Source organism: Apodemus sylvaticus, chromosome 10 (genome assembly GCF_947179515.1).
Source record: "Apodemus sylvaticus chromosome 10, mApoSyl1.1, whole genome shotgun sequence".
NCBI classification, from domain to species: Eukaryota; Metazoa; Chordata; class Mammalia; order Rodentia; family Muridae; genus Apodemus; species Apodemus sylvaticus.
Genome location: NC_067481.1, coordinates 40,816,091 through 40,833,597, shown reverse-complemented (window position 1 = coordinate 40,833,597; position 17,507 = coordinate 40,816,091). Strand labels below are relative to the sequence as shown.

The window sequence follows — 17,507 nt, the reverse complement described above, 5'->3', positions numbered from 1 at the left end:
GCCACCATGTGGGTACTGGTCTTCTGGAAAAGCAGACAGTGCCCTTAACCACTTAGCCCTTTCTCTAGCCCAATATTTTCCAAAGGTTTTAATGGGAGTAGGGAAATGCTTGATATATAAAATATATAAAGTATATATAAACCAATATATGTTTTTTGAGACAGGGTTTCTTTGTGTAGCCCTGGCTGTCCTGGAACTCACTCTGTAGACCAGGCTAGCCTCGAACTCAGAAATCCACCTGCCTCACTCCCAAGTGCTGGGATTAAAGGCGTGCACTACCACTGCTTGGCTCAAGTTTACTCTTTTGAAATGCCTTTTTTTAAAAACCACATCTAGCAGAAGAAATAAAGCAGTTTCTTCACAAAACCTTGAGTGAGGTTCTATTTCTGCCTGTATTTTGTAGTTGAAGGAATTGGGGCTCAGTAAAATTGCTATTCTCTGAGTTACACAGCTAGGAAGCACAGAACCGAATCTCAAGCCACACAGCTGCAAAGCTGGGGTTATACAGCTTTTTCCCTCCTCGGAAGCTGCGGTGTGCTTTCTAAAACCTGTACTCAGGCTCTCTAAACAGCAGAGACGTATGGCTCGTTTTTAGAAATAGCTCCCCATGTTCACCACTGCCTCTCAGTCTTTCAAGGTGTTTGGAATCCTAGCCCTGAAACTGGCTACTGTGTGAGCCACCACCCGCAGTAAGCTTTTGCTGTGCCTATGACACTGGCTACAGTGGGATTTGCTGCTTAGATGCCAGGACAGAGCATCAGTGGGCAAAAGCCTCCTCTTCAGAGTCTGTGTTGGTTCAGGCCAAGTGGGGTGCTACCCCTTCCTGGACAGCTCTAAGGGGACACAGGCATCAAGCCTTTTGAAGTCCTCTGAAGAAGGCCGAGTAGCTGTGACCACAAATGTGGCCTAGAGGGGCCGAGTGTGCCGGAAGAGGCCATCAAGTTTGTTTCTTGGCTCATGTCCACCGAAAACCCAGGCCTTTGGTCTGTCCGGCTGCACAACAAACCTCATATCCAGGAGAGGTTGGCCCCTGATTGTTACACTCTGTGGTGATTGTGAAGTCAGAGCATTGCAAACCCATCTCACCCAAACCAAGGGTGGGACCTTTGCCTCAGTTTTTCTCTGCTTCCTGCCAGCTGGTTATCCTGCAGGGTGGTGGCAACCCTGCACCCCACCCACACCAGATGGCAACGGTATTCTGTAAGGTGGGGGGTGGGGAGGAAGCTGTACCGAAGAAGGAAGCCCTCAATGTTGTGAATGTGATCGACCAAGTGCCAAAGCCCTGTCCAAACCCTAAGTTTATTAACCGGTCCATGGCTACCAAAGGCCTCCTGCTTCCCTCGAGACGCAGCTTGGTCAACTGCTCAGAGGATGAGCCCACTGATGTCATGTAAGATACAATTTGGGGTCCTCTTTTCTAAGGCTGGAGAAGCTTTGCAGCCCACAGTGGCTGGTCCCTCAGGGAGGAACATATCAGGAGGTTCCCCATGCATCCGCCCTGAGCCACACATCAGTTTTTGTTTTGTTTTGTTGTTTGTTTGGTTGGTTTTTGGTTTTTCGAGACAGGGTTTCTCTGTGTAGCCCTGGCTTGTCCTGGAACTCACTCCATAGACCAGGCTGGCCCAGTCGCACATCAGTTTTGAGAGCATGTGGGTTGCCTGCTCTAGGAGACCTTCCTGGACTAGTCAGAGGGTGCTGCTTAGCCTGCTTGCCGGTCTATGCCTTCCCTGTGTCTCCTTCATTTCTCTCACTTTAATGCCCCGCCCGTCTTCCAGCCGAGGTTCACCGGTCTGCTGAGTAAGTCTCAATTTTCTCTATCTTACACCACAAAACTCTTTTCCTCCCATTGAGAAATATGACCCAGCATCAAGTTGGGGGACGCAAAGCTGGGAAGCATAGACCCTGCCTCCAAAAACTGTCAGGCCTGGTGCTAGTGGTGTCAGAGGTGGGGGGGACATCAGGCAGTAAAGGAGATACAGTAGAGCCTGGAAAATACCATCACAGGGCAGCTTGAGAAGCCAAGGTCTGGTCTAGCTTGGGATAAGGTGCAGAAAAGGGAGACTTCTTAGAGGAATAGCTCCAGGGAAAGGGAAAGGCGTACAGGGTGGTTACTGAGAAAATTGTGTGTGTGTGTGTGTGTGTGTGTGTGTGTGTACACATATTAGATTTTATTTACTATGTATATAGCATCCTGCATGTAGGCCAGAAGAGGGCAACTAAGCCAGGCGTGGTGGCGCATGCCTATAATCCCAGCACTTGGGAGGCAGAGGCAGACAGATTTCTGAGTTCGAGGCCAGCCTGGTCTACAGAGTGAGTTCCAAGGATAGCCAGGGCTACACAGAGAAACCCTGTCTCGAAAAACCAAAAAAAAAAAAAAAGAAAGAAAGAAAGAAAGAGAAAAAAGAAAGAAAGAAAGAAAAAAGGAAGGAAGGAAGAAAGAAAGAAAGAAAGAAAGACAGACAGACAGACAGACAGAAAGAAAGAAAGAAAGAAAGAAAGAAAGAAAGAAAGAAAGAAAGAAAGAAGAAAGAGAGCAACCGATCTCATTACAGATGGTTGTGAGCCACCATGTGGTTGCTGGGAATTGAACTCAGGACCACTGGTCTTAAGCTCTGAGCCATCTCTCCAGCCTGAAATAGTACAGTCTTACTGAAGTGACCCATAAATGGGCCCTGGGCTTAGTACAATGTTTTGTCATTACTGTTTTGAGCTACTATCATCTGGATTCTGGGAACTAATCTCAGGACCTTTACAAGAGCAGCCAGTGCTCTTAACCACTGAGCCATCTCTCCAGTCCCAGACATGAATTTTTTTTTTTTTTTTTTTTTTGAGACAGGGTTTCTCTGTGTAGCTTTGGCTGTCATGGAACTCTGCTCTGTAGACCAGGCAGGCCTCAAACTCAGCAATCCACCTGCCTTTGCCTCCCAAGTGCTGGGATTGAAGGCATGCGCCACCACTGCCCAGCTATAATTCCTTTATTATTGTTGTTGTTGTTGTTGTTTTTCCAAGACAGGATTTCTCTGTGTAGCCCTGGCTGTCCTGGAACTCACTCTGTAGACCAGGCTGGCCTCGAACTCAGAAATCCGCCTGCCTTTGCCTCCCAAGTGCTGGGATTACAGGCGTGTGCCACCACCAAGCAAGGAGTCCTGAGTGCAAATCCAAGTTCTACCACTCGGATAAATGGCCTCGACCAACTTCAGGGGCTAACAGCCATCCAGCAGGGCTGCTGCAGATATCAGGGAGGAGACATGTTCAACAAGCAGTCCAGGGTCCAGTGGATTTCTGTGCCTACTTCAGCACTAGCTTTTCCAGTAGGGGAGTCTGTTTTGGTTTTGTTCATGTTGTTGTTGGTTGGTTGGTGTTTACTTTTTTTTTTTTTTTTTTTTTTTTTTTTTTTTTGGATTTGGTTTTTTCGAGACAGGGTTTCTCTGTATAGCCCTGGCTGTCCTGGAACTCACTCTGTAGACCAGGCTGGCCTCGAACTCAGAAATCCGCCTGCCTCTGCCTCCCAGAATGCTAGGATTACAGGTGTGTACCACCACCACCCAGCTGGTTGGTTGGTTTTTAAGACAGGATTTCTCTGTGTAACCCTGGCTGTCCTGGAACTTGCTCTGTAGACCAGGCTGGCCTCTGCCTCCTGAGTGCTGGGGTTAAAGGCATGTGCCAAGGCTGCCCAGCTTCAGTAGGTGACTCTGAAATATAGATTCTGAGGATAGTCTAAATAAACACTGGCAGCGTCCTGACACGTCAACCTACAAATACAGGACTTAAAGAACATCTGCTTCAACTGTCCTTCAAGGGCCAGTGTGGGCTGGGAGGGGGTGAGAGTTCTAGACTCATCCAGCTGTCTCAGGAGTTGGTGGGTTGGAGCCGAGGGAGGGCGTATGGACCGCGAAGCAAATGGGAAGTTGTAAGCCAAAGTGGACTAAGAAAGGTAGAGAGGGACCTGTTTACATGCCAGAAAATCTTAGCTGGTAGAAACCAAAATGAAAATAATATCTAGACACAGATTCAGAAGCCACAGAGCACATCATAGGCCAGGATTGATCGGTCTGTGATACTTAGTTTTCATTATAGATATGTATCAATCAAAATCATTCTTAAGGATTTGAAAGCTATTTTTTGTTTTGATTGGTACACTTCATCGCCAAGACAATGCAGAGTCATGTATTTCTTTTGTAATAGCAAAGAATGGCAACAATACACATTTCCATGCGGGGACTGGAGCGATGGCTCAGACCTAAGTGCACTGGCTGATCTTCCAGAGGACCAGGGTCAGGTTCCCAGCACCCACTTGATGTCAGAACTCTCTGTATTCCAGCAGATCCAATGTCCTCTTCTGGCCTCTGCATGTATGTGGTGTTCATACATACATGTAGGTAAAGTGTCTGCGCACATAAATGAAAAAGCAACAAATATTCATGTCACATACACAAAAACATGAAACAGACAAAATGGGCGAGGCCTCACGGCATGTGGTGTCAGTACAAACAAACCCAGGCTTTAGATCGGCATTGCTGGACGATACCTTTTATTTATATAATCTTGAGACATGCAAAACATGCGAAGGAATAGGTCTTGCCTTGGGTTAGCATACATATGCAGAAAGCCTAAGACGACACACAGTGAATAATAAACAGGTTTAAAAAAACCTTACTCCTTGCCAGCTAGAGGATATGTAGTCTGAGAGGAGGGGTGTCCAGAGGGTCTTAGTAAAGCCAATATATCTTAATTTCCGAAAGTGTAACATGTTTCTCATGGTGTGTGTCTAAAATATCCCCTAATTTAAAAAAAAGGGGGGTGATGTTTTAGTTACTGTTCTATTGCCATGACCAAAGTAACTTACAGAAGGAAGCATTTAATTGTGAGCTTGTTTATAGTGTCAGAGGGCCAGTCCTTTATCATCATGGCAGGAAGCATGGTGGCAGGCAGGCAGGTGTGGTGCTAGAAATTCCTGAGATCTTACATCTGACCCGGAAGCTACAGGCTGGTGATGGGGTGGGGTTGGGGGAGGATAGTGCTAGCTTTGAAACCTCAAACTCCACCCACAGTCACACATCTCCTCCAACAAAACCTTGCTTCCTTCAATAAGGCCACACCTCCTTCAATAAGGCCACACCCCCTCCAACAAGGCCACACCTCCTCCAACAAGGCCACACCTCCAAATCCTTCCCTAACAGTTTCACTAACTGGGGACCAAGCATCCAAACATATGAGCTTATGGGAAATTATCACTCAAAACAAAACAGGGGAACAAGAATTTTTGTTTGTTTTGCTTTGCTTTTTACTCTTTTTTTGAGTCAGGAGTCTCATTATATAGCCAAGACTGGCTTGGGATATTGGAGCCTCCTGCCTCAGCCTCTGGGGTGCTAGAATTACAAGTGTGTTTGTGCCACCATACCCAGTGGAACAAGAGAATTCCTCCAATATATGTATCACACATAATACAGACTATTAATTTCACATGCTTCATAATTAATAGTGTTAGATGTCATTAAAATCTAAGTAAATAAAATCACATTAAACATGAAGTCATAGTAAAAAAAGCATTAGCAAAGAAATGAGCTTAATTTATTGCCTTCTTATGAGGTATTTGCAGACATTTCCCTTCACCCTGGCCAGTTGGCTGTGGTCATTTTCTGGGACACTTGCACCCCATTTTGGTGGGAGGATTCAGCTTTAGTAGTTTCTAAAATTGTTTCTTGGAACACTTAATGCCAGACACACCTGAAGATCTTATTTAAAATGCAGCTCCTGTCCCCACTGGGGAGCAGGGGTCAAGAATGAGCACCCTGTGAAATCTTAGGCCCAGCTGCTGGTGAGCATGCTTCAAACTATCTCACAGTTGGGGATACAGGTAAACTGTGTCCCCAGAGCATGTGCTCAGGGTTCCTCAGGCCGGACGCGTTGGGGTAGTTCCGGGTGACATCTGACATCCTCCGTCTGACATCCATATCCTTCCCACTCCAGGATGCAGATGCCAGTGGAAGACTCTGAATACAGCTCGGATGACACTAGTATGTCCCCCGTACCATCTACCCTCATGAACCCCATCAAAATGGCTGTGACCCAGCCCAATAGCAGTTTCTTTGCCGGCATCCTGGAGGGCGAGCTGAACAAGCTCAGTTTATCATCACTGGTCAAGACCACAGAAAAGGATAATCTGGCCCTCTGCCCCCGTTCATCTAAGTCCCAAATGGCCACCAGGGGCCTGTTGGACCTTGACAACCCTGCACTGGACACAGACACCTCCTCAACACGCTCTGAGTCTTCCGTGGTCATGGATGTGCCCGAGCCTCCGTTCATTTGTGAACACACTGTTGGCGACTCCACAGCTGTGGTATGTTTTTCCTCTGGGCAATGGCTTTCTGTGTAGACTCTGAACCCAGCTCTGTGGGGAGCGTGAAGGACTCACCCCTGCATTCTGTCCTATAGTTCATGGTTTAGGAAGGGCGGCAGGAGAGCGTGAGTCTACAGAGCTTCAGCACGAGATGAAATGGGCTCGTTGCTTCCCTGTTCAATGCAAAAGAGCTGGATCAAGTTTGTCAGGAATTCAGAAAGAAAGGTTACTTTCAGCCAGTGCTTGGTTGGAAATAGGCAGGAACAACAGCCTCAGTGTGTCCCAAGGGCTTCTGGCAGGGATGTTCCTATAGTCCACCTTGGTAATACCTAGACTCCATCCCTAGAGGGTTCAAGGCCTGACAATATGCATTGCTTACACAGTCCCAGGTAATAGAAATGTTATGGTAACTCCCGGAGATACTCAGATTTCTAGTCTGTCCTTAGTTGCTGCGTGCTAACCTCTATAGTTGTTAAAGATGCTTCCCACAGGTAGTTTTCAACTGACTCCTCTGTGCCCGTGCTGCAAGGCATGTGGGTGCACCTCCCTCTAGACCCGAGTGAGCTCCAGTAGGAAGAGGACTGGAAGGGCCATTGTGATGCCCCCCCCCCACACACACACACACATACATCATGGGCCAGGCTAGACCTGAAGAAGCCTGGGTTCTCTCTTCGCCTAGATTTCCTGGACTTATCCTGCAGGCAAGCAGCAGGTCAGTTTCTACCAGGTGCTGCTGCAGGAGGCAACCAGACCAGGTGACAAGGAGGTGCCCAGGGTCAAGAACCGCCCCTGGATCTTCAACAAGATCCTGGGTACCACAGTCAAGCTGATGGAACTGAAGTCGAACACGAGTTACTGCCTTACCGTCCGGGCCGCCAACACAGCTGGGGTGGGGAAGTGGTGCAAGCCCTACAAGGTGAGTCCTGGAAGCCAAGGCAGAGGACTAGGGAGGGGCGGCAGGTCAAGAGATGGCCAACTGAAGGTCAAAATCATTGGCCCAGATGGGTGAGAAAGTACAGGGGTGTTGATGGGTAGGAATTCCCCACGCCTCTTATCCTCGCGTGCTTTCCTCATGCCTGGGCCAACACACATTAATTCCAGACTGCTGTTCCCTGAAAGGTTTATGGGTTAAGCAGTTCAGAGCCCATTAGAAATGCAAATGGATAATTATAGAAGTATCATCATGTTCATTTCCCAAAGCCACAAGTTATTGTGTTCCTTAATTCCAGTAACTGTGAGTGGACCAAGAATTGTGAAGAGAAAATGGGAGAGACCATAGGGAACAGCTTGTAGATGTCAAGGGTTAGGGTAGAGAGAACCCCACAGGGACCATGTGGCAGGAGGCCACAGTCTCACTTAGCAGCAAGAGGGTGACGGAGAGACGAGAGAGCCAAAGCTAGTCCGGGCAGGCATCCTGAACGGGTTCGTTTTATTTCAGTTTGCAACCGTGTCTACCGACTTCAACAGCTTCCCCGAGAACAATCCCATCCAGGTCACCGTGCAGCGCAAGCAACCTCAGCGGAGAACCGTGTCCATGACAATGGAGGAGATGCGGAGGCTGGAGGATCTGGAATACCTATATCCGTATTAAGGGGTGTGGGTTGAGGCTGTCCCTTGCCCACTGTCTGCCTTGGTTCTGGGTCCTCAGGAACCAGAACCATGAGATGTACTGTACTATCAAGCACCAAGCCAAAGAACCACTAGTTATCCACCAGCCTAGGGCCTGGGGCAGATGAATTGGAACCTCACCCCTGGGTTGGGGCCCTGGATAGACAGGAGTCCCGTTCATCTAGAGACATCTTGGGCTGGGCCAGGCTCAGTCACTGCCCGATAGCTGCTAGGTACTACCCCCCTTCCTCCCTGACCTGGGCTGGTTCCAGGTCCCCATTAAAGAACTGAAGGCCCATACAGCACCCTGAAACTCTGCTTCCTGTTGCCACAAGCCTAAGTTAGGCCAGAGCACAGGCCTCCTGTCAGGACCAGCAGTCTGGCAGGTAGAATAAGGATGGCTGACACTCAAGACAACTGCCAGCTTCAGGGGAATGTTCTGGCTAGTTTATGAACCCTTCCCTTATGAGTACCAGGCCATTGTCTCCTGGGGCTCGGAGCTAGTTCATCCTAATACAAGGCCTTTTGGGCATGGGTGCAGATCACTGTGACACACATGCCTGACACTGGGCACATCTAACTGCTGGTTCCCGTGCCTCACACAGGCCTATTCTGATGTTGAGAGGGGAGGCTGAATACTCAGCTAGGTGGTATGCAAATGGAGGTTGGAAGCCTAAGGCTCTATCACCAGGTGGACACAGATCTCCCCACAAGACTATGACCAGGCAATGCTGAACCCGGCTAACCATTCATTCTGCAGGAGGAAACGACAGTAGGTTCTTACAGGGCAAAGGTCTCAGCCTGAAAGCCTGGGATACCTTTCATTCCTTCAAGGTCCCTCAGGATACTGTGCCCATGTCAGAACTGGCCCACACCAGCTGCCTCCCTGCTGGCCATCCCCTCTAGCCCAAGGGTGTGGTGCAGTGCTGGGGATCTGGCAGGGCCAGGACAGACACACTGGCAAGGCTGTCATCTAATACCAGAGTCCTCATGAGCAGGCTGAGAACACGGCTGCTAGATGCGTGTACTTTTTAGTTTGTGCAAATAGACACGTGGCAGGATGGCTACGGGCAGCCCACCTTAGCCTTTCCACTGGCCGCTGGCCTCTCCCTTACTGTGAAGCACGGAGGGGCAGCTTCCTGATCAGCCCGGGCTACCGTCATCCAGTGCGAGCCAGGGGCCTTCTCAGAGTCACTGACTGAGCGAGGGGGTTCTAGGACAAGAAGCTGCAACATGAACACAAAATATAAGTTCTTTATTTGGCCACAGACATAGCCTAGGGTCTGGGCCTGCTCAGCTGACCCTTGGAAAAGGACGCGGGAGCCAGAGGTCTGGCTTCCCCATTGCTGTTAGCCAGGAGGGGCCCGTGGCTTGGTTCCACGTTGTGACATCCTGACTGCCACACACTGGAGACCTGTCTTGGGCAGGTGGCCATGTGCATCCCTTGGTCTCTGGCAGGGCAGGCGGAGGCTGAATCCAGCAGGGGGCAGGAAGCTGGGGACTCATCTTCTCCATCTGCAGTGAGGAGGAGCAGTGAGGGAGGGATCCATGCTGCCTGCAGCCCTGTCGAGAGCCTGGCGCCTGCTCTAGCTCTGAAACTCAACTGTGTACCCACGACACACCTCAGTCAGGAACCCTCTCCTCCCCTCAGCCCTGCCCAGTCTACCGCCAAGCATCAAGTTGCAGTCACAAGCAGGGTGCTTTAGGTGTCAGTGTTCACTTCGCCTGTGACCCTCCTGTCTAGAAAGGTGCTGAGCCTGCACGCGGCCAGGGAGATCTGAACCCAGGTCCCACGACTGCAAAGCCTGATACCTTAACGACGAACTACTGCATTGTGGAGACCCACAGGTTCTCCCAGAGTCTCCCATAACCCCCTATCTCTACCTCCCATGGAGGAATCTGGCCCTTGTGCCCGAGAGTGTCCCTCTGAATTCCAGGCCATGGCAAAGAGCACAGAGGAGCTGGTCAATGTGGGCCAGGAGAACGGAACACCCGTTTATCTACCATACTGGCGCTTACATCCTGAGGCACTTGTCTTTCCCGCCGCTTGCTACTCTCTGGCCATCTGGACTCCAGTCAACAGCATACACCTAAACAGAGGAAGGGGTCAGACAGCAAAGAGCTGAGGGCCAGGGCCAGGCACAGCCACCATGCAGTGAGCCTTACCTCATCGGCATGGCCAGGCAGGTCTGTGGCCAGTTTCTGGGCCTTCACATCCCACACCTTCAGTGTGCTGTCACTGCTGCCACTGACCAGCAACCGGCTGTCAGCTGACCAGGCAATCTGGTACACGGCAGCCACGTGGCCACGCAGGGAAGCTAGGTACCTGGGGCAGGGGAAGCCAGTGATGGGTATTAGATCTTCGACATGTCCTCCGTATCCACAACAGCGGCGCTCACCTTGGCTACCTGCTAGCATTGCCTGGGTCCTATGCTAGACCATTTTGATCATTATTGGCCATTACTGTTTTGTGAAACTTCTCCAGCTCCCTCTATCGAAGCCTCCAGACGCACATGACGCTGCATGCCTCAAAGTCCAATGTGCCACCTGCTTAGTCCATCTGCCTGGTGTCCTCCAACCTAACAGGTGCCAACTGACAGGTGGCGTGGAACTAACCATGGGCCAGGCCCAGCTGGTGCTTTCAAGTTAATGGAGTCTAGCTGTGATATCTGGTTAAGCCATTCAGACTCAGTTTCTTGGCTTTCTAAAGGATCTGAATTACCACTTTAAAGAACTGCTGTGTGAAAATGCACACCGACAGATACTCCTCCTCTTTTCCCACACATCATGTCTCTTCACCCAATAATGGCTGGTGCACCCCACCCCCTCACATCAGGGCCTCTCAGACTTTAGCTGACAGCACGATCATGTGACCCAAACGAATCAGATGCTGATTTACAAGGTTCACACTGGAATCTGTACTTGCATTTTTTTTTTAAACCGTTAAAAGAGATTTTTTTTTCAGGGCACGGTTTCTCTGTGTAGCCCTGGCTGGCCTGGAACTCACTCTGTAGACCAGGCTGGCCTCAAACGCATAGATCCGCCTGCCTTTGCCTTCTGAGTGCTGGGAATAAAGGTGTGAGCCACTACTGCCCAACACAGGTATATTTTCATTATTAAATACATAATTGCAGGGGCCTGTGAAGGCCAAAGGACTGGAACTTGAATTACACGAGTTGAGAACTGCCTGACGTGGGTGCTGGGGCTTGAACGTGGGTCCTCTGCAAGAGCGGTAAATGGTAGCTCTTTAAACCCCTGCATTCTGCTTTTCTGTCAAGAGATGCTGGTGCCACTGGTGTGTGGAGCACCCTCTGCGTGTGTGGACACATTTCTAGCTACTGTTCACCTTCTCCTCGTCCCTGGCCCTGTCACTAGCCCTAAAGATGCCATTTTGCCAATCCAAAATCAGTGCTGAGGTGAGGGGGTCTATGTGTCAGAAGTGTGGGTGAGGAAATCAGACCCAGCCAGTGCCACACAAAGAGCAAGCAGTGTCAAGTTCATGCTAAACCCCACTGCTGCTAAGGGCCAGCCTCCCCCCTCCACTCACTTGCCCGTCCTGCCATCCCACAGCTTGATAGACTTGTCGAAGGAGGCGCTGGCCACGACACGCGAGTCGGGAGAGAAGAGCACCTGGTTGATGAGTGCCTGGTGTCCTGTCATCCGGGCGAGGGGCTTCTTGTCCTCTGCTGGGGACCACAGGAATAAGGTGAAGTCGTCTGAGCCAGAGACCAGCCTCTCTGGGCCTTGGCCCTGGGCAAGAAAGCACACTGCGTTGGATGTGGTCAGATACTGGCTATGCAACAGCGACTGAGGTCAGAACTAGGGAAATGAGGCCTGGCAGGGACACAAGCTGACATGAAACTCCAGGCTGGCCCGTAAGGAGAGGGAATTCTATACCTAAATGGAAGGAGTCCTAAGATACAAGCTAAGGTACAGAATGGTGCTAAAAGGGGGATGGTTTTCATAGTCGAGCTGTACTGCACGCATTCAGTCTGTGCAAGCTGATACTATGGATTAGATCAGATATTGGTAGCACTGGATTCTTTCCAAGGGAACAACGCAGGAATCTGTGAAAGATGGAAGACGTTTCATAATCGTTTTTGTATCTTTTGAACATTAGACCATGTAAACGTGCTCCTTAGACAACAAAGGAAAGACAAGACGATAGTAGTAAATGAGATTCTGGTAAATGATGCCTGGCGTGTTAAGACTTGAAGATTAGGAAGGAGGACGCCCAAGAACAACTTTTTGGAACAGAATCACTGAGCTGGGGCTAGACGGGAGAGAGGCCCAAGTGGCGGGAGTTTCTGTGACCAGATGACAAGAGCCCAGAGCCGGGCTGTTTGTTGGCGGCACACTCACCCGCACAAGGCTGTAGCGCCTCGATGCCCTCTCCTTCAGCTCCTTCACTGCGCAGGCGTGGGGAGGGAGGGAGAGAGAGAGAGAACGAGACTGGTTAGACATCCACCCACTAGGCAGGAGAACTGGCAGCCTCCCTCCCCCCCTCACTCACAGGACCCCTTCATGTCTTGGGCATTCACTGTGGCTTCAGCAGGCTCAAAGGCCCCCGTGCGCAGGGCATAGTCTGTGCTAAGTGCCATGGTGTTTACCCAGTGGCCATGACCTTGAAGAGTACGGCACAGCACACCCTAGGGCAGAAGGAGACAGGTCAGACATACACAGAAACAGACATACATACCTAGCACCAAGGGGAGAGATCGCAGCCCATACCCCACCATTGGACGGGTGACTTAAGGCAAGAATCAGGAACCTAAGAAATCATTACTGATGCATGGTCAGTCATCTCATCAAACTGCACCTGGAAGCCTGGTGCACCTCTTCAGGGAATAAAAGGGTTTACCCAGTCAAATGGGTTTGAGTGTGGTAGTTGGCAAACAACTAAACAGGCTCTAAAAAAACCCCAGAACCCCCACATCATTGCACCAAGCTGCTTCTCCAGAAGCACTGGCTGGACTCCTGGTACAATTCTGGAAACACCAGACCCTCTGATAACAAGCTTGTAACGGGCAAGGCACCGGCACCCATGACCCATCAGACTGGCTTCGGAATACTCCCAGCCCTTACGTCATGTGCCCTCCAGACTTTAATGGTGCGGTCCTGGGAAGCAGAATACAGAAGCCCATCTCCTCCCCATCGGAGGCAGGTGACTGACTGTGTGTGCCCGGTGAGGATGCGTTCACAGCGGCCTGCAGTTGTGTCCCAGACTCGTATACTGCCGTCTTTGGAGCTGCTGGCCACGTAGCGGCACTCGGGATTCCTGGTGAAGGGGAAATGTGAACTCAGGTCTGCCTGCAGCACCTGTCTGCACATACTGTGTCTCAGCCTGGACTCAAAGAGGCTGGGGACAACCCCCCCCCCTTTCTCTCTCTCAAAGATTAATTTTCTTTATTTCATGTATATGAGTAGACTGTAGCTGTCTTCAGACACACCAGAACACCAGAAAGGGACATCGGATCCTGGTACAGATGGTTGTGAGCCACCATGTGTTTGCTGGGATTTGAACTCTGGAAGAGCAGTCAGTGCTCTTAACCGCTGAGCCATCTCTCCAGCCCTGGGGACAGCTCTCTGACAGCATGGCAAGGCTGTGCTCAGGTGCTCTGGTGAGCCACCTCCTCCAAGCAGCAGGGGGCGTGGCCATGGTAGGCCAAGCTGTCACTGTCATCTGGAAGTTTCCTTCACTCTCACCAAAATATGTCTCTGTACTGAGCAGGGGCAGTGGTAGCATTGATGTCGCGGGTGGGTGTCACTTACATGTGAAGGGGCTCCCAGCTCAGGCCTGTGATCCACTTGCTGTGGCCAGTGAGAGGCCGGCCCACCTGCATCCCCGTGCTTGGGTCCCACAGGAGAATCTGAAGGACAGAAGCTCATAAAATAACTTTCTTCAACCCGTCTCACCAAGATCTCCCAGTTGACCCCCCCCAACACACCCTACTAAAGATCTCAGAGCCCATTGTCTGTCCATTTATCCTACCTGGCCATTCTTGCAGCCTGAGGCCAGTTTCTTGCCATCTGGGGACCAGGATATGCTAAGGACCCAGTGTCGGTGTCCTAGGAAAGCAAGGGAGGGAGAAAGGAGTTCCATTTCACCTTTATCTCGAGCCAGTGCCAGGCAGTGCATGGTGCCACAAACCCTCCCTAACCAACGGTCAAAGGAACCGTTGGGAGAACACAGCCTAAGGCTACGGCTGCAGCTGACAGCAGATAACACCGCCATGCCCTAGTTAATTCTGCACTTGACTGGAATGAGGTGTTTCTACACCTACCATCCCTTCTTACATCAGGTCTAAGAGGAAAAGCAAGAGTTACCCTAAGTGTTCAGATGCAAAAACTAAAGCTTAGATGAGCCGTGTGCCACGCACTGAACTCTTGGTGGTACCCAGGCCCCACCCTAGATCTGCTCAAACAAAGCTCTGGGGAGTCCAGGGTGTGGGTGGGAGTGGCTAAGGACCACTTGATTTCAACAAGCTCTCCAGGTGATTCTGATCTCTGTTAACATCTGGGAACCTTTGTGACAGAGGCTGACTTAAGTCAAGTTGTCCCTATAACCAGTGGTTCAGCTCCTCCCCATACCACACACTTGCTTCTTTCCAAGTGGCTGACTGGCCTCAAGGAACAGACAGCTGGGAACAGGATGCTAATGGGCTGGATTCTTCAGAGCCCTACCAGGAACTACTGAGCTACCCACTTGGCATGCACTAGGACCCCTTACGTGGTTAAAGGCACACTCACCTTTGCATGTGAAATGCGGTGTCTCAGTGTTGAGATCCCAGAAGCGCACAGTGGTGTCTCCGGAACCACTGGCCAGGTACCTGGGGAAGAGAGGAGGCTTGACTGCTGCAGTGGGGGGGCCCCGCCCTGACAATGCACATGTGCATTCCTGCAGCCTAGCCAACCATCTTCTGGGAACAGACTCTCCATTCCCTGAGGAGAAACAGGACACTAATGCTACCTAGGAAAAGACCCTAGGAGGTCACTTCTCTCTTCTTCCTTCCCAACAGGAACAGCTCCATCCATCCATCTGTCCGTCCATCCATCCATCCAATCATCCACCCACTTTGTGTTTCTAATGTTTTTTAACCTTTATTTTACATGAACAGACATTCTGCCTACACGTGTGCCTATATGCAATGTGCATGCTGGATCCCCTGGGATCTGAGTTACAGACAGTTGTGACCTGTTATGTGCGTGCTAGGAATTGAACTCAGGTCTTCTGGGAGAGCAGCCAGTGCTCTTAACCCCTAAGTCCACCCCCTCCCATTTATTTATTTATTTATTTATTTATTTATTTATTTATTTGTTTGTTTGTTTGTTTAAGACCAGGCTGGCCTCGAACTCAGAAATCCGCCTGCCTCTGCCTCCCAAGTGCTGGGATTATAGGTGTGCACCACCACTCCTGGTACCCCCCCCCTTTTTTTAAAGACAGAGTTTCTCTGGTTAGCCCTGGCTGACCTAGAACTTGTTCTGTAGAACAGGCTGACTTAGAACTCACAAAGACCTGCCTGCCCAGTCTCTGCTTCCTTGGAAATTTCTGGAAAAAAGCTTTTGAAACTTTTCATATTCTTCTGTTGTTTGAGGCAGGGTCTTTCTATGTAGTCCTGGCTGTCCTGGACTCACTATTTAAAATCAGGTTGGCCTCAAACTCACCTGCCACTGCTTCCTGAGTGCTGAGATTAAAGCCATGTACTACCACCACCTGCTCAAGTGTTCATATTCTTAGAGTACTATAAGAAATGATCGTAACAGATGCAGAAATCTGACTTGTTTAAGTAACACAGCTTGGGAAGGAATAGCTCCAGATGACCAAGATAAGCTCTTCCGAGCCAGGTACTGTCCTTAGCCTTTGGGACCGAACCCCAGTAAGAAAGTCTCTTACTTGCAACTTGAGTTCAGACCCCAAGTCTATGACAGGCAGCCTAAGACCCCCATGAATAACTCAGGAGGGTCCTCTCCACCTGTTAGAGGCCACCCCGCCACATCCCAACAATTCTGCCAATGTCCTTACTTTCCTGTGGGGCTGAAGGCCACAGAAATGACGGCTTCACTGTGACCCTCCAATGAACTGGTGCATCGTGTCACAGCGCGGACCTTGAAGACAGCTTGGGGCTGGTAGATGATGTTTATGATTTTCTCTGTCTCCACAGACTGTGACTCCAGCGTCTTCCCCAGTGAGGACACAATCTCAGCATCATGGACATAGAAAGCAAGGGGCAGGGGCTCCTCCTGAGGGCAAGAACAATGGAATAATGGAGAACTGTGCTATAGAAGGATGAGTGGCCGCCCTCAGTGGGGGTGGGGTGAGCTAGCTCCCCACTGAGCTGGGGGGGGGGGGGGGAAGAGGTGAGGCTGTCTTCCAGCCACCTTGCTTGGGATGCACCGAGTATGACCTGTTTATTTTTCTAGACAGGGTTTCTCTGTGTAGCCCTGGATGTTTGGGAACTCCCTTTATAGTCCAAGCTGGCCTTGAACTCACAGAAATCTGCCTGCCTCTATCTCCCGAGTGCTGGGATTAAAAGTGTGCACTACCACACCTAGAGGGCATAACTTATTTTCTTTATAAGATTGAGAAGTATTCCCAGGCCGCTCGCAGAACTTTGGAGCCCCTTATCTGCATCTCACAATACTGGGAATTAGACATTAATATCTCCACTTGATGGATTAAAAAAAAAGCCTACTTCATATACTTTATATAGGCTCAAAGCCCTAACCCTGACGACTAATTCAGGTCTTTGGTATTGTTAAGGTCTAAGATGAGAGTCAATACACAAGCAACATAAACTGAGAACCGCCAACATTGTGTTGCAATTGTAAAACGAATATTCAAAGGGCTGGTTAAAAATGTAGGCTAATGTAATCAACTGCGTCTCCGCCCCATCAGAGGGCGACACTGGTAGAAAGGTTAAGAGCACAGATTTTGAGTCTAGCTAAATCGATTTGGGCTCCAATGCTCAATCCCAACAACCGTATCCACCATGCGATTAATTTAATCCCGCTGGGCATCTCTGTAAAATGGGGATGCTTATGTTGGGCTGTGACAAGAAGTCACGGAAATACTGCATCCGATGAGTTCAAAATACAGTCTATCTGCAGGTGAATCGGCATGGAGAACACTTTTCCTGGGGTCGACCCACGCCACCAACACTGTCGGTGAGCAGCTGGGTCCCCAGAACACCGTGGCTTCGTTTTGGGGTGCTCACCTGGGCCAGGAGCGCGTTACACACGAGCTGCAGCTTGTCCGGCGTGATGTCGACGGGCACGTCGAACGGGGAGCCCAGCAGCTGACCGCCCTCATCCTGGAACTGTACGAGCAGCCGCTGCACGTCGCCTGGCGCCGCATCGTCCTGCAGAAGCAATCCGGGAGGCTGTCAGTCCCCTCCGCTTCCCTCCAGCCTGGGGACCCCACGCGGAGAACCGGCGTCTCCGCCCCGTGCGCGTACACCTACCGCCACGGCCGCCGCCATCCTGCGTCCCCACGTGGAGGAGAACCGAGGCGGAAAGACGGAGCGTCACGTCCATGTCGGGCCGGGGCAACCGCCAGCCA

At 50.5% G+C, this 17,507-nt stretch overlaps 2 protein-coding genes across 2 annotated transcripts; one reads left to right on the top strand and one right to left on the bottom strand.

Moving 5' to 3' along the window:
- Positions 1 to 1,184: 1,184 nt before the first annotated feature.
- Fndc8 (fibronectin type III domain containing 8) lies at positions 1,185 to 8,239 on the top strand. Its single transcript, XM_052196451.1, has 4 exons — positions 1,185 to 1,390; positions 5,971 to 6,340; positions 7,020 to 7,256; positions 7,779 to 8,239. Exons 1-4 carry the CDS (start codon positions 1,185 to 1,187, stop codon positions 7,929 to 7,931), a joined length of 966 nt encoding a protein of 321 aa, XP_052052411.1. The 3' UTR covers positions 7,932 to 8,239.
- Positions 8,240 to 9,189: 950 nt separating this feature from the next.
- Positions 9,190 to 17,507, bottom strand: Nle1 (notchless homolog 1). The gene is made up of 13 exons (XM_052196574.1): positions 17,410 to 17,507; positions 17,164 to 17,307; positions 15,972 to 16,189; positions 14,699 to 14,778; positions 13,941 to 14,017; positions 13,721 to 13,818; positions 13,034 to 13,226; positions 12,462 to 12,597; positions 12,311 to 12,357; positions 11,496 to 11,698; positions 10,115 to 10,274; positions 9,968 to 10,038; positions 9,190 to 9,463 (listed from the first exon to the last, which is right to left on the bottom strand). Exons 1-13 carry the CDS (start codon positions 17,425 to 17,427, stop codon positions 9,451 to 9,453), a joined length of 1,458 nt encoding a protein of 485 aa, XP_052052534.1. The 5' UTR covers positions 17,428 to 17,507; the 3' UTR covers positions 9,190 to 9,450.